General features: G+C 43.1%; 1 protein-coding gene across 4 annotated transcripts in view; it reads right to left on the reverse strand.

Annotated features, from left to right (window-relative positions):
* Nucleotides 1–5,160: 5,160 nt before the first annotated feature.
* Nucleotides 5,161–21,986, reverse strand: part of LOC142301166 (baculoviral IAP repeat-containing protein 1-like) — a 91,509-nt gene continuing 74,683 nt past the window's right edge. For 2 of the 4 annotated variants that reach the window (XM_075342198.1, XM_075342214.1), the window contains 3 exons: nt 15,725–15,811; nt 11,947–12,111; nt 5,161–5,590 (listed from right to left, as the gene is read on the reverse strand). In XM_075342198.1, the coding sequence (XP_075198313.1) occupies nt 5,226–5,590; nt 11,947–12,111; nt 15,725–15,811 (617 nt within the window). In that variant the 3' untranslated portion in view covers nt 5,161–5,225. Of the gene's footprint in view, nt 5,591–6,401; nt 6,601–11,946; nt 12,112–15,724; nt 15,812–21,986 lie in introns of all 4 variants that reach the window. The other 2 variants (XR_012752703.1, XM_075342206.1) reach the window with 2 other exon arrangements.

The raw sequence follows: 21,986 nt of genomic DNA on the forward strand, positions 1-21,986 counted from the left end.
GAGAAAAAAGTGCAATATAATCCCCCACTCTAAAGGCCCCATCACACTAAGCAACATCGCTAGCAACATCGCTGCTAACGAACAACTTTTGTGACGTTGCTAGCGATGTTGCTGTGTGTGACATTCAGCAACAACCTGGCCCCTGCTGTGAGGTCGTTGGTTGTTGCTGAATGTCCTGGGCCATTTTTTAGTTGTTGCTGTCCTGCTGTGAAGCACACATCGCTGTGTGTGACAGCGAGACAGCAACAACTAAATGTGCAGGCAGCAGGAGCCGGCTTCTGCGGAGGCTGGTAACCAATGTAAATATCGGGTAACCAAGAAGCCCTGTCCTTGGTTACCCGATATTTACCTTTGTTACAAGCCTCCGCCGCTCTCACTGTCAGTGCCGGCTCCTGCTCTGTGCACATGTAGCTGCAGGACACATCGGGTTAATTAACCCGATGTGTGCTGTAGCTAGGAGAGCAGGGAGCCAGCGCTCAGTGTGCGCTGCTCCCTGCTCTCTGCACGTGTAGCTGCGTGCGCTGGTAACCAAGGTAAATATCGAGTTGGTTACCCGATATTTACCTTAGTTACCAAGCGCAGCATCTTCCACGCGGCGCTGGGGACTGGTCACTGGTTGCTGGTGAGCTCACCAGCAACTCGTGTAGCGACGCTCCAGCGATCCCTGCCAGGTCAGGTTGCTGGTGGGATCGCTGGAGCGTCGCAGTGTGACATCTCACCAGCAACCTCCTAGCAACTTACCAGCGATCCCTATCGTTGTTGGGATCGCTGGTAAGTTGTTTAGTGTGACTGGACCTTAATGCAGCAATAAACAATTCGATGAAAGCAGACCGGTTATCCAAAACAACCAATATAAAGACATGGTAAATAGGAGGTCACAAGTTGAAAAGAAATTTTTATCTTAAGAAAATTGGCTTAAGATAACACCCATAGCAAGATGGTGCCACAATTATCATCTGTTATTCAAGTAAAGATAAGCAAGTCAGATAAATCTCAATCAGAATCACCCTCAATCAGGGTTTTAAAAGATAAAAACCTGCACAAGCAATGAGACCTCCTGAGAGTTGGAAGTGAGAATCACAACCGATATAGAAGCCTGCATGGATAAAGTAAGGAAACCTGCAAGTGGGGGAGGGGAAGGAATCAGCCCCACGTGTATCGTCACCTCGTGGATGACTTCATGAAGGCCAAAAGTAGAAGTCCACCTTCTCCCAGTGAAGTATAAATAGCGACTGGGCTTACAAGTGATGACACACTGATGGGACACAGCTCACACTAAACTCGTTTCCAGGCTGGACTAGGCTTGAACTAAATTTGAGATTTTCTGAAGTGTTCTGCCAAAATGTTGCCCCACACACATGCGAGTGTTGGCGTATACAGGTGTGTACTAACTTATGCGTTCATTTTTTTTTTCATACGTTTGTGTTGAGAACTAATAGTAAAAAGTTATATGTATGCCATCCTCATGCTTTTTTGCGTTGTGTAACTGATGTAGGATGAGAGGGCTTTGCTTACAATCTTCATTCTAGGTCATCCCAAAGGTGTTTTTAGTTGGGGTTAAGATCATGGCTCTCACAATAGAGTCCAGTAATGTTCTCATGGCATTCTCCAAACTCAGTCCCTTACATCAAAGCATGATGCGTCACACCACAGAACATGTTTCCAGTGTTGGCTGTTTACACTACTACATCTGACGTTTGTAGTGCTTGGTGATGCAGCAAACAGATCAGTGGCACTCAAATGGTAAAAAGCCTTCTTTATTGAAGGAAATTAATAAAAACAGGTCACGGTGCTAGCGACATCAATAGGGGAGATGGAGTAACAAATGTAATTGACAGTACGATGTCCGTTTCTCACCACTCTGCGCGTCAACAGGTCCAACCGATCTGTTTGCTGCATGGACATTTCTTATTCCTGCACCTGGGAGTTCACTCACACATCAGAGGCTTGACCAAATTGAACAGTAAGCGGTAAGTGACTTACATTACATGGGTAGTGCCATGATTCTGTGTTTTGTTTTGTTTTTTTTCCCTTCAGCAACTTGTACACACTGCTTGATGGTGGAAGTCTTAAAGTAGGACAATTATTCTTAGAGTTTCCACACGGCTGTCACACTGCTTCCAGATCCGCTCATTAAATCTTATGACTATTCACTGCTTCCCCTGCTCACTCTCTGTGACAGCATCCGCGATTGGTTGTAGTCTCTGTGCCCCCTCCTTTTGTGCCGGCGTCTGTGATTGGTTGCTGTCGCACCAGCTGTCTGGGTCCCTGAAGTGGAGTGTAAAAAAAAATTGGAAAAAATTACTTGCGCTTACCCGTATTTTGATAACGATACCCAGTGCAGATAAAGTGGAAAGCTGGAGGCTGCAGCCCCCTGCTGTGTGGTTTGTCTTGGCTGTATATAAAGGCATTTTTAAAATCATTTAAATAATGGGGGAAAAAAAACACCATGGGGTCCCCCCAATTTTGATATCCAGCGCAATAAAGCAGACATATGAGATCAAGATAGAGCTTTTTGATAAAGCACATAATTCTACTGTTTACTGAAAACAGAATGAGGCCTGCACATAAAAGAACACCGTACCTACAGTCAAATATGTTGGAGTTTTAAAGATGTTTTTGAGCTTTTTTGCATTCAGTGCCTTGACTATGTGCAAGGCATCATGAAATATGAAGATTATCAAAGGATTTTGGGTTACAATGTTGTGCTCAATGTCAGAAAGCTGGGTTTGTGTCATGGGTCTTCCAGTAGGACAATGACCACAAACATACTTTACGCAGCACCCAAAAATGGATGGAAACTAAGTGCTGGAGAGATCTGAAGTGGCAGCAATGAGTCCTGTTCTAAATCCCATTGAATACCTGTGAAGAGATCTTAAAATTGATGTTGAGCGACAGCGCTTCCAAATACGAGAGGCCTGGGTCAGTTTACAAAAAGAAGAGCCTAAAAAATTCCACGTAAGTATAAGAAATATGTTGATGCTTATAGGAAGCAATTGATTTCAGTTATTTATTCCAAGGGATGTGCAACCAAATAGTAACTTGAGTACCAACAATTTTGTCCTGTCCAATTTTGGGGTTTTTTATTTCTGTGAAATTATGTCCACTTTGCCTTTTTTTTTTTTGTTTTGTTTTGTTTTGTTCCAATACACTGAAAAGAATTAAATGTGTGTATAACAAAACGTGTAATTGCAATAATTTCCTTGAAGAAATACTTCATTTTCTAGAACAATTTAAAGGGTGCCAAAGCTTGTGGCCATGACTGTGTATATATATTATATATATGACATGTACAGGATAAATCAGTGAGTATATTACCGGACTTACACTGTAGTAGATACACATTTAGTCTATGTGCACATACTGCATTTTTTTTTGTTTTTGATGCGTTTTTTTGATGCCAGCAAAGTCAATGAGAATTCAGAAGTGCTGTGCGCACTGTTTTATCTTTTCCTTGCAGATTTGGGTGCAAAGAAAATTCTACAGCATGTCAATTGTTTGTGTGTTTTTGCCTGCGTTTTTCAGTCCTTCCACCCATTGACTTCATTATGAATACTGCATGTCAAAATAAACGCTGCAAAAATTTACTTAGTTTTTGGTTAGTTTTTCTGCCTGAGGATGCAAATTGGTGCAGAAAATTTCTCCACCAAATACTCATTGTACACACACAGTGTCATGGTCATCAAGGAGTGGCGACCGTCCTGTGGTTGACACACTGGACCGTGCACCGAACTCCCCCGAAGGAACAACCAGCTGCGAATCCCTATACAGGGGCTGTGTGGTTCTCCAAATGGAAGGCCTAAATGCTCGGCAGCCAGGGACCAGAGGAGACTGTCTCTACGGCCAGATAAAGTCTTCATGTCCAGTGCAGGAGTGCACAGATATGACGGCACTGTGGTGATGGTTCAGGCATGGCGGCACTCTGGAGAAGGCTCAGACTTGACGGCACTGAGGTATTGGCTCAGATGTGGCTACACTCTATTGATGGGACTGACATTACTGCACACAGGCAATGGTGGAGAAGCAGGCTCTAGGACGAGACCGAGGTTAGCAACAGAAGTCTGGTACTAGAACTAAACGCAAACATGCAGGGACTTGAGACCTAGCAATGCACTATAGGCGGCAATGTTGCTCAGGCACCTCCTGTCAGGGGAGACAGGCTTAAATACCTTCGGGTAACAGGTGACCTCTAGAATTGCTTCCGGATAATTGTACACCGGCCCTTTAAGAAAGGGCATGGCCAAGCGCGCAGCCTAAGGGGATACACTGAAGGCCTGGGTGCGGTCAGGAAGCTGGGAGAGGCTGCGGCAGACCCCGGGTCAGGAACAGAGAGTGTGGAAGCGCTGGGCAGGAGAGCGTCGACCCTGCTGAGGCTTGGAAGCGGGAGTGTGCCAGGATGCTGTCCTGGGACTGGGTACAGAGCCAGGAGACAGGTGAGGAGGAGAGCGCCCCCTCTGGCGACCAGGAGCGAGAGCGTGCAAGAGACCTGGGCAGGAACCAGGCACTACACATAGCCTAAAGCCTGCTTTACACCTTACAATTAAGCATACGATATCGTATGCGATCGTACCCAAACCCATCGTATGTGCGGCACGTTCAACTTGTTGACCATGTCGCACAAACGATTATGTGCCGGCACACGTACTTACCCTTCCATACGACCTCGATGTGGGCGGCGAACATCCACTTCCTGGAGTGGGAGGGACGTTCGGCGTCACAGCGATGTCACGCGGCAGCCGGCCAATAGAAGCGGAGGGGCGGAGATGAGCGGGACGTAAACATCCCGCCCACCTCCCTCCTTCCGCTTTTCCGGCGGGAGCCGTGGGACACAGGTAAGATCTGTTCATTGTTCCCGGGGTGTCACACACTGTGATGTGTGCTGCCTCGGGAACATTAAACAACCCGACGTACAATTTATAGCTTTTGAACGACGTGCATGCGATGAACGTTTTTTCGTTCAATCGCAATCGCACGTAGGTTTTACACGCTACAATATAACTTACGATGCCGGATGTGCGTCACTTACATCGTGACCCCGCCGACACATCGTAAGATATATTGTAGCGTGTAAAGCCCGCTTTACGCAGGTTTAGGCAAGAAAGTTTCATTGGGAGTGCTTGTTTAAGGCGACACAATTGAAGAACAGCAGTGTGTAGTGCTTACATTTACTTTATTTCCGAATACTTCTCTTGTATTGTACAGTAATAAAACATGGCTTTATAGTTTTAGTTTTCTATATTTGGTGCAAAGGGCAATGGTATTTGCCAAATAATTTCTAAACTTGTGGATTGACTGTGTTTCTCCTTCATGTTGTTGAATAGGCTGAGGTCATCTTTATCTAGCTGCCATCCCTGCATCAATAATGTGATGAGACCTGGCATCCGAGACACAAATCGGACAAAGGAAGTGACGGTGGTGGCTTTACTCTTTATTGGGAGAGCTTCTATTCTCATGATGTTCAGTAAGGCTAGCTCCGGCATGTCTGCGGCTGTTTCAAAAAAAGTTGTCCATCCAGATTCAGAGATCTGATAGTTGGATTGTAACTCAAGATGGCGCAGCCTTTTCAGAAAGCCATCATTTGCCACTTTCCCTGTGAAAATGAAGAAAATTTATGTAAATATAACATTCATACCGTCATTAAGGTATATTGATAATTTGTATTTAATAACTAATGGCAAAGATAATCCGAAAACAAAATGAAAATGTTCAGTTGAAAAGAACAACATGGATCCACCACCGTACGTGTTGGGATATCTTCAGACCTTTTAGTAGTTGGCTTCAGGTTTGGTAGTATCCATGAATAAGATGTAGTGACTAGTTCATTGTCAAAACGCGTTGGGTTGAGATCTACTCTCTAGTCTTCTGTGCAAGCCTGTACTGCGAATTTTTAAGTTTTTGAAATAAATGGAATTTTTATACTACATCCCTGTCTGCAGTCTGCTGGATTCAACATCTTTATGATTAATGGGAAATGGGTTCAGCTGCAAACTCTGGAAAAGTTTTCTTGGAGACATCAGCAATGTTTTTTTAATCTTGGATTTTAAAGGGAATCTGTCAGCAGGTTTTTGCTATGTAAGCTAAAGCAAGCATGTTGCAAGGGTTAACACAGAAAAGTCAGGGATGCCTGTGTTGTTAGACTGATCTGTTATTTTTCAAAAGTTGCTCTTTTGAGTAACAGGTGTGGGTGGGGAAGCTCATTCAGCACTGCTAGATGACTAAATCTAAAAACTAATTGTATCAAAACAGCTACACCAAGTAGTCTACGTGATACATTGTTGGATTCAGAATCCCTTGCTGACATCATGCTGCTCCAGATGAGATAGTAAAAACCTGCTGACAGATTATACTGCAAATTGTCAGTCACAAGATTTTGAGAGACTTCTGAGAGACCTGTCAATCACCTCTACCAGCGCTGGGAACTAGTCTTTTCTCTTGCCATGGTCCCCGGATGGATCTTCAAACTTTATTTTCTCTGAAACACTGGAACATTTCAGATACAATTATACGTTGCTACAATTGTGCAAGCAGGCTACGTGATTCATGCTGCCCGTGGTTAGGGGAAGATGAGTCAGCTGTCAGGGTCCCTTTAATTCCTTTCTCCTGCATTTGGATCAGAAAACAGAGCGCATTATCCAGAAGGGAGCAGGACATCTAGTATTACCAGTATAATGTGCAGGAGTCAGGCAGAGCATAAAATCAGTGAGCTGCATCCGGAGCTGCTAATGGCAGGGCACGAAGTGATATTAGGCGACACAGTGTTGTTTCAGCAACTTTTGTAGAATCAAGACCTCGTTCACACACGATCTATTTCTCTGTTTTGGTTTTTCTTTTGGGTGGGTGGATAGTACACACATCCATTATAATTTATCGACATGTTTCCATGGTCCACAAAGAAAAACCAAGACACGTCTGTTTGAATGAGTTTGATCTGCAAATTGATTACATTCGAGGGAATGATTTAAATACAAAACTAACACACAGATGCCATCCATGCTACATTCTAGATCTGTCTGTTTTTTACTGCCTAATGGGTAAAGTAACCTTGGAAACCTTATTTATTTGAATAAAATCAATCAGTTTTTCCCATAAACACAAAAAAAGAAACTGACTTGTGATTGAGGTCTAATATCCAGACAATCTGTTATTGCCTGTAGTGTTAGGCTCTTAGGCTATGTGCGCACTTTGCGTTGAGTTAGTTGCAGTTCTAAACGCATCCTCTGGCAGAAATGGTCTGTGTCAAATTTGGTTTTGACCACAAAAACGCTATAAATACGCTTGCGTTTTTACCGCGTTTTAGATGCTTTTTCATTGCTTAAAGTCAGATGCATTTTGATTACAAATACACTATTAAATAAAGCTTAAACATTCAAACACTGGGAAAAGAAAAGGAAAAAAATAACAAATATCATGATTAAAATCATACACAAAATGGCTTATTCTATTAAAATGATAACTGTGTTCTAATATTTATGTATAAAATAACATTAAATTATTGATTTTCATTAATTTAATTGTCGGACTATGTGTGTGTAAAGGGACATATCCTGACCTTAATATGTCAAAAATGCATGCGTTTATTTTGTCAAAAAAGCATGTAAAACGCTAGGATTGTGATGTAGAATGCGTTTTGAAACTTCTCATTGACTTCAATGTTAGCAAAACGCTGCCAAAATGGCAAAAACAATTGACATGCTGCTTCTTTAAACGCAGAGATTTTGACAAATTTTCTGCAACTGAAATGCTGCGTTTTTAACCGCATAGTGCGCACAAGAAAGCCCAATTTCCCATAGACTTTGCTTGAAAATCGAAACGCATGTATTTTGGCATTAAAACGCTGCGGTTCAAAACGCTGCGGAAACGCATGAAAAAATGCAAAGTGCGCACATGGCCTTATAGGGTACAGAGCGCATGGGAATCTTACACAGAAAGGAACAGCATTAAAAAAATATATGCCTGTTAAATGCTCCTTTTAGACTAAACTTAGACATTAAATTAAAGTTAAAATAAAAATAAGCTGATGATCTTTTAATAGCTTTACTCTTGCTGAAGCCTCTTTCACACATCAGTATTTTGCATCAGTGTTTCATCAGTATTTGCATGCCAAAACCAGGATTGGAACTCAGGCCCCTTTCAGACGTCCATGTTTCAGGTACATGTGACATCCATTTTTAACACGGATGCCACACAAACCCATTTTGTTCTATGGTGTTACTCCCATGTCTGTGTTTTCACACAGATCGTGTGGCTCCGCACGTACACACTGCATGTCAGTTTTTTCCTCCGGCAGCAAGGGTGTCACACGGATCGCACACGGATGTGATGCATGTGACATGTACCGGAGAAAACACGTGTCTTTAAAATTAAATAATTTTCTATACTCTCCTGTCTCTAGCGCTGCTGTCGCTTGCTTCCAACCTGGAAGCAGTAGCATCGCCGCAGACATCTGCATTGGGGACAGCAACACTGGGGACAGGTGAGTATCCAGCAAGCAGTGTGTGTGCAGTGACGTCATGAGGTCATCAGAGTATCAAATGAACTCAGATGACCTCTTGACAACATCCCTGCAACAGTGACTTCATGGGTTCATCAGCGTTCATTGGGAATCCGATGAACCCGTGCCATTACTGCCACGACACCTGCAGTAGCGCGGATGTCAACCGGAGGTCATCCGAGTTCATTTGCTAGTTTGATGAACCTATGACATCACTGCCGCATCCGCACACGCTCTGCTGAGGGCGCCCCTTATGAGGTCCAGGTCACCGCAGGGAATCACACACAACAGTGTGTTTGTGTGCCTGCAGGGGCTGCTCTCACAATCAATTGGGAATGTTGGGTTCTCTATTGAATTTGCCAGCAGTATAGGATTGACGTGGGCACCCCTTAATTGGATTACAGTGGACCAGGATTAAGGCTTTGACAGGGAAATAAATTGGTGTCTCTTGTCTTTATTTATTGAATAATTTTCTCTTTTTATGTCTCTTCAGGTTCGCATGTGGAGAACATCATGGGGACCTCACCATGGATTACGGCGGACCTTTTGTATTTTTTTTTTTTGTTTTTATTATTTTTTTAAAACAAAAATAAATTGGTGAATGAGGGCTAGAGTTGGGTTTCTTATGTTCAAATAAGCTTTTTTTATTCCCTTTCAACTACTGAATTAGTAACTGGGGTGTCTGGTAGACGCCACCCATTAGTAATACCAGGGCTTGATTATGGAGCTGGCATCAACCCCACAAATATTACCCCGTTTGCCACTGAACCAGGGCAAAGGAAAGAGACGGGTCCATCACCAGAATTGGCGCAATTAATGGATGCGCCACTTCTGGGGCAGCTGCATTCTGCTATAGTTATGCTGGAAGCGGCCAAATAATCATGGCCCTTCCCACTCTAATAATATCAGCCCCCAGTTTTCTGCTGTACTTTGGCTGGTTTTAGTAAAATGGAAGGGACCCCATGTTTTTGGTTTTGTTTTGTTTTTTAAATTAAAAAAAGTATGGGATCCCCTCTACTTTAATAACTATCCAAAGTACAGCAGACAGCTGAGGGTTGCAGCCCACAGCTGCTGCTGTTTCTGTGCTGGATATGAAAATTGGGGGGGACCCCACGTCATTTTTTTTTCCTTTAATTAAAAAAATATAAATGCTGTAAAACAGCTGGCTAAGCTAGCTATCTCTATATATATTGAGTTATTCTATCTGTTATTTCTTTCTGTGTATTGTATATATTTTATATGTTCTTTCTTATTTTCTTTCTTTATATTTCTCAATCTTATCTGTTCTATCTATCTTTCTATACCTATAATTTTTCATTCTTTGCCCATCTTTTACACATTATAAAAACCATTCATTTCAATATCATGCATTTTTTACCAATACCAATCACACGGACGTCACACGTACGCAATCACGGACGTCACACTGATGTTACACGTATGACACACGGATGACCATACCGGTACGTGGGGCTTGTACGTGTTTAAACACTGACGTCTGTAAGGGGCCTTACAGAGAAGAACTATACTGGAAGGACTGACATCTGTTCTGTGCTTTGGAGATACACTTAATTTTGGCATATAAATACTGATGAAACATTGATGACACACTGAAGCAAAATACTGGTATGTGAAAGAGGCCTTAACATTTCTACCAAAATCAGCAAACCCACCCAAAACTCCTAAGAACATCTAATGTTTGGGTGGGATTTGGCAAGTCCATGATTTATGTGATCTTGTGAAAACCTGTGCTCTGATAGTTTAATGTGCGGATCTGCAACCATGTGCCTTTGAAGACTTGTCCAGCTAAGAAACTGTAGGTGAATGCACTTAAATTCATAGGTTATGCAATTTACTAGACTTGTGAAAAGCCCCCTGATCTTTCGCTGCAAGCTTTATTCCTGCATCCTGATCAACCCTCTTCCAGTTGAGCGCAGTGGGGAATGAAGGGGCCTGGGTGATTGCTCATTTCAATTTCTACGCCAGTCTCCTCCTATGTCAATACATTTCCTGTGACAACTGAAGGTGGCTGGCATAGCATAGATGTTTGACTGCTATACTTGTCTGATACAGTGCCTTGTGAAAGTATTCTGAATTGGATTAAGGTCTGGGCTTTGGCTAGGCCACTCCAATATATTTACATGTTTCCCCTTAAACCTTTTGAGTGTTGCTTTAGCATTATACTTTGGGTCATTGATTCACCTTCCAACAAGACAATGTCCCAGTCTCAAATCATTGAGAGACTAAAACAGGTTTTACTCAGGAATATCACAATACTTTGTACCATCCATCTTCCCCTTGTCTCACACCATTTTACCTGTCTCTGCTGCCAAAAAATATCTCCATAGCATTATGCTGCCACCACCATGATTCACTGAAGTTATGGTGTTCTTTGGGTGATGAGCGGTGTTGGTTTGGAGCCAGACATAATGTTTACCTTGGTGGCCAAAAAGTTTAATTTTGGTCTCATCTGACCACAGCACCTTCCTCTGTAGATTTCAGGAGCCTCCCACATGGCTTTTGGCAAAATGAAAATTAGCCTTCCAACGTCTGGCGGTAAGTAAAGGCTGTTTTTTGGCCACTCTTCCATAAAGGTCAACTCTATGAAGTATATGGCTTATTGTGGTTGTATGGAGAGATACTCAAGGCTCTGCTTGTGAACTCTGCAGCTCCTTCAGAGTTACCTTTGGTCTCTGTGCTGCTTCTCTGATTAATGCCCTCCTGGGGGATCATCAGAGATTGGGATATTTTTGTATAACCCATCTCTGACTTGTACTTTTCAACAACTTTGTCTCTGACTTGTTTGGAGAGTCCGTGGTCTTCAGGGTGTTGTTAGGTTAGTGGGGCCTCTTGCTTAATGTTGTTGCAGCCTCCGTGGCCTTTCAGAAAAGGTGTGTATACACTGACAGACCTTGGGACACTTATATTGGAAACAGGTGGACTTCCTATCACTAAGTATGGTACTTATAAAGGTAATTGTTTGCACCAGGAGTTTTTAAGGACTTCATAGCAAAAGGGGTGAATACATATGCACATGGCAATTTTTATTTATTTTTTTCCCATAAATCAAATTTTTGCCTCTATTTTTCTCACTTCACTTTCCCAACTTAGACTATTTAGTGCTGATGCATCACACACAAATCGGATTATAAAAATATGTAAACACAGGTTGTCATGTAACAAAATAGGTAAAAAGTCAAGGGGGTGAACACTTTCGCAAAGCACTGTATATTTGGAGAAATATAGGATTTGTTTTTCACTTTAAACCTTATAGTAAATGATGAAACCCTGTTCTGAAGAACCTTGACCACAGGCTTCCTGAAATACAAATTTTGTTACTGGATATTTCACGTATATATGGATCGTAAATCAAAAAATAATGTTCAAGCAAGGGTTGGTACAAAGTCACAAAGTTTTCACAATTGGAAACTAATTAATCTTTCTGAGTGACTCACCTAGCAAAGTAATACTCGCATCGTCTAATATCTCCTTCATGACTAAGAAGTGGAGGTTAGGAAGAGCCCGAAACTGTTCGATAATCAGTTTAGCGGCACAAGCCATTCCTGGCCCTAGAGGCAACCACAATTTCTCCAGATGAATGAGGGATCCCAGTGATAGAGCTACAGACAAGAGATGGATATTGACTTTTATTATGTAATGGAAGAAAACAAAGTCTGAAACTGATCATCACAAAAACAATAAGCCAAAATCATACAACGCTGACGGTTTTCAGCTTTAATGTTTTAAAGGGGTTGCCTTGTAAAAATATTAGACTACATTTAATAAGTATTTTATGCAAAAATTAGATGTAAACGTCACCAAATACTGTAGGTCGCAAAGCACAACGCATACATAATGGGACTTTTAACATCATTCATTGCAATTGAATAGTGGAAAGAAAAACTGAACACAGTCTTCAAGAAGTGGGCATAGACTTTAAGGCTATGTGCGCAGACTGAGTATTTGCTGCAAAAATGTTTTCCTCATTTTTGGTAGGTATTTTACCGTGCGTTTTTCATAATGAAGGTCATGGGTGTAAGGGCTGAAAACGCAAGCAAAAATGCAAAAAGAATTGACATTCTGCAGATTTTTTCTGCACAAAATCTGCAAAGAAAAAATGAGCAGCATGTGCACAACACTTCAGAATTCTTCTTGACTTTGCTGGCATAAGTGTTGCAGGCGGAAGACAGATCACAACCGGGGGGCCGCTCGAGGCACTCGGACCCGGGCGGTGGCTGTGGTTCGAGTGGCAGCCGGATCCGGGGCTCGCGCACCCGTTCATCGCCCACGAGTGAAAAGGGGTTATTTACAAGGGAAATTGTCTGTGACGCCACCCATGGGTTGCGGTGAGGGATGGTGACACCGCCGCTGCCTTGTATGTGGGTGCACGGGGCTAATGGAGCGGGGCAGCAAGGTGGGATCCCCTCCACGGGTAGTCCCGGGGCCCAGTTGGGAGTTGTGGAGGTGGCAGGGATAGCACAGCGGAATGCCGTCCGGAGGATTGGACCGGAGGCGACTGGTGTACTCACTCTGAGGATGACGCAGTAACTTCGCACAAGTCCATGAGGTAAACCAGAAATTGCCGGTGTCCGTGGGCCTTTGGTGGGTGGTGCTCGGATCCCACACACGGTACAATGGAGCAGGGCCCTCTCTCCTGCACTACAGTTGAAAGTCACTTTAACTCCTCTGCTTGGAACGGGGGAAGTCCACTTCCCTGCATTAGTCCGGATTCCCGTTCACAATACCGGTGGGCCACTACCCTGTCCCGGGCCACTACCCTGTCCCGGTCCACTTCGGGTTCCTTCTTACAGCTCAACTTGTTCCAGCAATCCCGAAGCTCACTTCCACTTTCACTTCAGTTCCCTGAGCTTGCTCCTCACTTCAGCTCCCAGAACTTGGCTTGCACTTCACGCTTCCACAGCAGCCCAGGAGCTCCAATCCCCGTCTGCTCTGCTCTGCCTCCCTCCTAAAAACTGCCTGTTTCCGCCTCAGACACTTCATAACCCCTGAGTGGGCGTCCCTACTGTTCTGGGGGGGGAGGGGTGGCTGTTTTATTGTACCAGTGTGGGATGTGATGTTAAATCCCAAGGAGGAGGCGATTCCTGTACCCTGGGAGGGGGTACAGTCCTCTGTGACTACCTGGTTTTGCCAGGGCGTCACATAAGGATACCTCAGCTCAGCCAGAGCAGCCAGCTAGGATCCCTGTCCCCCGGACGCAGTCCTTTTCTAGCGTTCCCCATGTGTCTCCTGACCTGTTCTCCCTAAGCATTCCTCCTGGGAACACCCCACAACGTGGGGCCAGCTCCTATATTAGTCAACCAGACCATAAGAACGTAGGTCACCTGACGACAACATCCTGGATTACACTGTAACCATTTATACCATATCGGTCATATTGGCTGAAACAGACGTCCTCCCCTAATGCACCTGACAGATCCTGGTTACAATACTGCCACTAGCTGCAATTTCTCCTCCAAACCTATTTTGACAGGTTGTTTATTCCTCTGCTGGATCGGATAAGTGACATGACTGCACAGCACTTACCCCGTTAATGACATATTTACTGTTATAGGGCAACCCTTACTGCGGTTCCCTATCTTCATAAGACGTCATTATACGACTCCTCTGGCACTATTCATTGGCTGACCTTGATATATTTGTACATGGTACAGTACTCATACTTACCTTTTTACTGTCTGTGACGACCTACACGGTTCCATAGTTGTGCGATTCGTGTATTGAGTCTAATGTTTTAGTCTGATAGAACCCTTGCTAAAGGTCCTACCGAGACCGAAACATTGGGACAGACTTTTTTTCATATTTTTTCAATAAAACCACATTTAGCACCACCCCAGACTGTTTACTTTCTTTCTCATTGGAGTGCCGGAGCTAATTTTTGGATTTCAGTTGATATATTTCTCCTGAGCACCCTACTATATAGTGAGCCAGGTCTATTCTAACATTTACATAGTGGTTGTGTCTCACAGCCACCCCAGGTGAGGAACGTTTCTGTCCCCCTCACCCCTGCTGTTATCAGTTATCACCCTATTACACTTTTCATTTTTTCACCTCCAGTTTGCTTCCTGATCAAAGGGAATTTGTGACTGTAATTTAGTACGCTGCATTTAATATATGGATGGGCCAAATTTGCCAAAACAAAAGCTGCTTTTTTTTTTGCTATATTACTTTTTTTTTTCTAGAAATGGGATCTGTCATGTGCTGTTCCGGGTTGCCAGCTATCCAAAACTTCCTGGACAATCCGTAATAATAGGACATTTTATTGCCAGCTCCGTAAAAAAAAAATTGAAGGCATCCGTGATTTATTCTGAAGCTGAAGAAACTTATAGAGATTATTTTTATTGTATTTATCATAAATTTACAGTTTATAATGTAATGTAACTAATGCCTTCATATCAGAATTATGGGCTGTAGACATGTATCACTTATAATTGTAATTATTTATTATGGTTTTATGATGTGACTGTAAAAAATATTTTCATCTGTGATTTTTTTTGTAAGCTGTCCAGAGAAAATAAAATGTCACGTTGGCAATCCTGGTGCTGGGTAACCCCACTAGTGAATCTTTTATCACTAATTTATGTAACAGTCAGAAACACTATATTATTTTATTCTAGCAGAAGCCGATGAGGGAAATTTATTCGAGCAAAACCTCTTTGATTTAAGTACAACTGATGGACAAAAGATTTACTGTAATGTGCTTACTACAACCGCTAAATTTAAAGGGAACCTGTCACCTACTCACCTGAGGGCAGTCCAATATAGTAAGGTCCGATGGTCGTCTCTGCTCTTGGGTTCGGCATCCCTCTATCCTAGCAATCGGGTCCTACGTCATTCACACAGTGCCCACCATTGCACTCCTGCTGAGGGCAAAGCAAAGTACTGTAATGCACAGGCGCGGGTATTCTTTGACCTTTCCCCTAGCCTGCGCATTACAACAGTTTCTTCTGCCTTCAGCATGAGCACAATGGAGGGCACTTTGTGGATGATGTAGGACGCATCATCTACACGAAGCACGGAGGATGGCGATCGCAATGATAGAGGATGTGCCAGACTAGATAGCAGTGACACTCATCGGACCTTACCATATCGGACCACCCACAGGTGAGGAGGTAACAGGTTCCCTTTAAAATGAATCTATTAAAGGGGTACATGGGGTACATTGTCTATCCTGTTGCAAAGTAAATAGACAACTTTCTAAACCAGTGTCCATACCGAATATTTCAGCCGTCTCTGTTCCAACAATTATATGTCGATCTAGATTTAGAATTTTCAGAGATGTAAAATTCTTCATTGTTGCAGCTGTCAGGAAAAACACACAAGTAATTATGAATTGATACATTTCTTTTGTATCAATAGTGTACATATGAAGAGTTTTATCTGCAATTTGGCCTTTTTTTTTTAGCAAAATGAAAGCTCTACAGGTTGTCAACCAGCAAATATCAGACAATTTACACAGATGTTTATGGTTGCGCGACTTATCTCAGAGCTGTTTACGTAGTCCCAGAAAAAAGGCTGGAATCACACTTGCGAGTATAAAATCAGTCCGATTCTCATGCCAGAAAGTCGGACGATTTCTTCTCACATTTCATCAGTGTGCTGTCAGTGTGCAATCAGTTTTTACCCTCAACAGCTGCTACTCATGTACTGTTATGTACAGGAGCATTTACAGTGTTCTCTGCTACTTGCTAGAAATATATTGAGAAAAACGCATGTCACTAGGATGGTGTATGTGCCGTCCGTGTGACATCCGTTTTTTTTCACGCACCCATAGACTTGCATTGAAGAGACTCGCGCGAGAAACTCACCAAAACGCAGCATGCTGCGATTTTTTTCTCAGTCCAATTTGGACTGAGGAAAAAATAGCAGATCTGAGCTGCCTCATTGATTAACATTGGTCCGAGTGCAAGGTGAGATTCTCTCGCATTGTACTCGTGCGAGTTAATCGCAAGTGTGACTCCAGCCTTAGGGCTCATTCACACATCAGTTTTCTCCATGTACAAGAAAAACTGACTGTGATTTATCCGGGAGTTTGGTCAGTTTTTTTTTGAGCTTGGTCCAATTTTATTTCGAGTTTCATCCATTTTTGTTGTATATTTCTTTTCATATCCAACAGTCCGTGATGGCATCCTAGAGTTGTCCATTTTTTTTTCACAGACCTATAGGCTTACATTGCCGAACACTTGGACATGTCACTGTCATTTTGCAGAGACCACTCATTCCATGGAAAATCATGGACATGTGAATTACACCTTTCACTGTGATAGGTATAAGTGCTATCCGTGAAAAGCACAGATGGCACTCATATGCAAATAATGGATGCACTTACATCAATGTGCTCTCCTGCACAACTTCCAGTTTCTGGCCACACAACCTAGTGTAGCACCAAGGGGGCAGGGGTTAAATGTTACTCGTCGCCGGGCCGGTGATGTTGGGTCTGGGATGTCACAGGTGGCCATGCCTGGCTTTGTGGCCCGATGAGTACAATAAAAGGGGGATGGATGGGGATTAGCCGCTGCTGCTGTCGCTGTCCTCCGGTGCAGATGGTAGTAGCAGCAAAGATGGTTTCGCTCCTCACAGGTGGAGCGGGCCCTGGGGAGGATGATGAGGGGAGTAGTAGTGGCAGTGGCCGTTGGCGCCGATGCGTGGGGATTCGGCGTTGGTAATAAGAGACTGAGTCGACTGCTGCAGTTCCAGGTGTCTTTACTCGCTGTCTTTGTATTGCCCGGGAGGCACAGGTCACCGCTGTGCTGGGCCACGTCGACCTTAGATAAGTTGGAAGAAGTCACCGGTGTCTATCCAAGTGGTGTCCCTTTAGGAGAGAGGGAACCCGGGCTGAGCGTCCCGCTCCAAGCCTCAGGCCCCGTGAGAAGAAAAAAAAAGAAGTGGTGTTGTGTTGCCAGAACTGAAGTTCCAACTTGACTGCTGGGTGTGTGTGAGTTGATTCTACCTCTACTCCAAGTGGAACCCGCCCCCCACGTGGTTGTCCTAGTGACCAGAAAGTCCCAAGCTTCGTCATGGCCAACCCCCAGCCTGCCCTAGTCCAGCTCCCCAGTAAGAAGGCTCCTAAGCTGTATGTAAAGTGTATGTGGAACACTGGTGATTAACCCCCTCCTTACTTGAGGTGAATACTGCACCTTACCTGTGGTGACTGGAGCCTCAGGGGCACCACATTAGCACCATGGACAAACAGTCTTCTTAGGTAATTACCACCACCAAGTTCCAATGATACTTTTCTAATAAATGCCTTCAATTGAGCTTATTAACCTCCTCCTGACTCTCATCCACTTTGTCCCTGGATGGTGCTATGTTGAAATGAACGTCTGGGTCTGAGATGGAGATTGATACATTTTACTCTTCAGTTATCATGAGTGGTTAGTATTACACTTTTTCTATCATGCATATGATATAGTCAAATAAATGTATGATATAGTGATGTATATAGTGATATAGTCAGATGCCTGTTTTTAAGAGGGGGACAATGGTTATTGCGTTCCTACCCATGAAGACACCAATCGTGTCATGTATTGTAAAGTGAAAAATGTCTTGCGTCTTTTGTAAATATTGTGTTATGTGAATTGTTTTGTAATGTGGTGGTTGATTGTGTTATGAATAGTAATGTGTAAGGTATAATGAGTGGCGACCTCCACAAACTATTGCTACAGAGGCTGGATTGATTATCAAATATCGGGCACAAGGGAATTTAGGATGGAATGACCGGAATGATTTATCTATCTTTCTATAATATGATTGTATTATTAAGTGATTTAATAGTATTTTTTCTTTGTTGAATTGTGTCTCTGTATGTTACACTGTTTCTTTTTTTTGTAATGCCTGCCCCTTTTGGGGTTGTAATTTATGCACTCAGCTTGTTTTTAATTAGCGGTGGATGAGACCCGGGTGTTCCTCTATTTAGATGGTGAGGTCTCAACCATTGCATTGGACCCGTTGAAGCACAAGGAAGTGCGAAATGGCCGTTGTCCATAAGGGGGCCTGCACCCGGCTCTCTCCCGCTACTTTTAACTGCACTTTATGACGGAATAAAGCACTTTGGCATACTGGATGGTGTCTGCCGCATATTTCTACTTCTTGGACATCATTTTGTAAATATTGTGTCATGTGAATTGTTTTGTAATGTGGTGGTTGATTGTGTAATGTGTAAGGTATAATGTGTAGCAGTGATAATGTAATGTTAATGTAGGATGTTTAGTAAGGAAGTTCTGCCCAGCAGCACACAGCAGGGTTAGAGACAGGTAAGTGTTGGGACTAGCCTACCCTGGAAGGCATCTAGTGTATGGCAAAGTTACGGTTCATTCTAGAAGAGTCAGTAAAGACATAGTGAACAAAAAGTGATGGATGTTTAGTCAGTTGTGATGGTCGCATATAGTGGGTGGTTAGTGGCAAAGAAGCATAGGAGGCGAAAAGCAAGATAGCGTGAACCAAAAGTGTGAACAGAGACACAGGGTGTGACCAGCGTTGAGACTAGAGACCGTTCCTCGAACAGAGTGGCTCCAAGTGATAGGATGGATCCCCAGCAGCCAGGCACCTTAACAGTCAAGGTACAGTTGATCTCTACTGGTGCTGGACTCTAGTGGCGAGGCCCCTTAACCATCAGGGTACCGGTTGGACCTTAATTGGCGTGTGAACATATTCAACCAACCAAGTGGTTTCCCGCTAAATGTACGGGAGTGAAAAGTTTTTCTACGATCATTCTGGGACCATTAAGTAGACTGGACGTGGGACTGTAGGAAAGGAGGGTGATCGTCACAGTGCACTGGACTGGGTTGTGCTGAGACTCACAGGACTAGTTAGATCGAAAGCCACCCAGAGGGAAATTAAACCCTGTCTGATAATGCTCTGGAAAACGGTAACGTGCTGGAAGATATGTACTACCTATCTAAAATGTGAAGTTGTAACAGAAAATGAACCGTACAGTAAAGACTTGTGGTATAAATGAACTCTTTGTCTCCTTGTGAGTGTGAGTTTTCATCTGTTTCTGGCCAGCTGACACTGGCGTCAGTATGTGGCCTACATGTGTTCCCAGCCCACACAGTGAAAGTCCACACACCCTGCCAGGACTAGGTATGTCATGTAGCTTGCCAGGACATCTGGAGCTAATCCCTCGCCCACAATTACTGCTTCACGCAACTCTATATGTGTATCATGATGTATCAATCTTAAAAGGAACTTATCAGTACGGTTTTGATGTTTAATCTGAAAGCAGTATAATGTAGACATTGAGAAACTGATTCCAGAGATGCGTCACTTACTAGTCTGTGTGCTGTAGTTTCAATACAATCAGCAGGGAATTATCACTACAGGACTAGCTTTCAAGTGCCAAGCAGTCAGCCTAAACTGTATAACACCGCCCCAGTATTGACCAGTAGCTTGCTCACAATGCACAATATACACAGGAAACTGCCAGTCAACGCTGTGTGCGGAGTTATACAGAGCTCGGCAATTTGTGCTCTGCTACATATACAACAGAGAAAAAGATTCAAAACTGCACCAAGTAGTCCAGTAAGTGACACATCGCTGGAATGAGGGTCTCTACCCCTACATTATACTGCTATCAGATTCCATAGCAAAAACCTGCTAACAGATTCCCTTTATTGGCCCATGCCCACAATCAGTGTTAGCGGTTGGATGCAGCATGTTTTCGATGTGTCCAAAATGCTGCTTTGTACAGTACAAGCACACTGATTGGGATTTATTCTTGTAGAGACGCTAGTTTTCTGAGCAGGAGAACAAAACGAAAATACAACATGTCAGTAATCCTGATCGTGGGCACGTACAGCGCGTCCTCCCATACAGGACACTAGCGTCTCCGCAGGAGAAATTACACTGCATCCAGAAAGGGACCCTTAGACTCGTTTTCCTATGCATTTAATATATTAGTTTATCTTGCTTATTATGCCATTCAGTGACCATTTTTAATTATACACTGCTCAAAAAATTACAGTCATATGAAAAAGTTTGGGCACCCCTATTAATGTTAACCTTTTTTCTTTATAACAATTTGGGTTTTTGCAACAGCTATTTGAGTTTCATATATCTAATAACTGATGGACTGAGTAATATTTCTGGATTGAAATGAGGTTTATTGTACTAACAGAAAATGTGCAATCCGCATTTAAACAAAATTTGACCGGTGCAAAAGTATGGGCACCCTTATCAATTTCTTGATTTGAACACTCCTAACTAGTTTTTACTGACTTACTAAAGCACTAAATTGGTTTTGTAACCTCATTGAGCTTTGAACTTCATAGGCAGGTGTATCCAATCATGAGAAAAGGTATTTAAGGTGGCCACTTGCAAGTTGTTCTCCTTTTTGAATCTCTTATGAAGAGTGGCATCATGGGCTCCTCAAAGCAACTCTCAAATGATCTGAAAATAAAGATTATTCAACATAGTTGTTCAGGGGAAAGATACAAAAAGTTGTCTCAGAGATTTAAACTGTCAGTTTCCACTGTGAGGAACATAGTAAGGAAATGGAAGAACACAGCTACAGTTCTTGTTAAGCCCAGAAGTGGCAGGCCAAGAAAAATATCAGAAAGGCAGAAAAGAAGAATGGTGAGAACAGTCAAGGACAATCCACAGACCACCTCCAAAGACCTGCAGCTTCATCTTGCTGCAGATGGTGTCAATGTGCATCAGTCAACAATACAGCGCACGTTGCACAAGGAGAAGCTATATAGGAGAGTGATGCGAAAGAAGCCGTTTCTGCATGCACGCCACAAACAGAGTCGCCTGAGATATGCAAAAGCACATTTGGACAAGCCAGTTACATTTTGGAAGAAGGTCCTGTGGACTGATGAAACAAAGATTGAGTTGTTTGGTCATACAAAAAGGCGTTATGCATGGAGGCAAAAAACATGGCATTCCAAGAAAAGCACTTGCTACCCACAGTAAAATTTGGTGGAGGTTCCATCATGCTTTGGGGCTGTGTGGCCAATGCCGGCACTGGGAATCTTGTTAAAGTTGAGGGTCGCATGGATTCAACTCAGTATCAGCAGATTCTTGACAATAATGTGCAAGAATCAGTGACGAAGTTGAAGTTATGCAGGGGATGGATATTTCAACAAGACAATGATCCAAAACACCGCTCCAAATCTACTCAGGCATTCATGCAGAGGAACAATTACAATGTTCTGGAATGGCCATCCCAGTCCCCAGACCTGAATATCATTGAACATCTGTGGGATGATTTGAAGCGTGCTGTCCATGCTCGGCGACCATCAAACTTAACTGAACTGGAATTGTTTTGTAAACAGGAACGGTCAAATATACCTTCATCCAGGATCCAGGAACTCATTAAAATCTACAGGAAGCGACTAGAGGCTGTTATTTTTGCAAAAGGAGGATCTACAAAATATTAATGTCACTTTTATGTTGAGGTGCCCATACTTTTGCACCGGTCAAATTTCGTTTAAATGTGGATTGCACATTTTCTGTTAGTACAATAAACCTCATTTCA

The sequence above is a fragment of the Anomaloglossus baeobatrachus genome, chromosome 1 (assembly GCF_048569485.1).
Source record: "Anomaloglossus baeobatrachus isolate aAnoBae1 chromosome 1, aAnoBae1.hap1, whole genome shotgun sequence".
Taxonomy (NCBI): Eukaryota; Metazoa; Chordata; class Amphibia; order Anura; family Aromobatidae; genus Anomaloglossus; species Anomaloglossus baeobatrachus.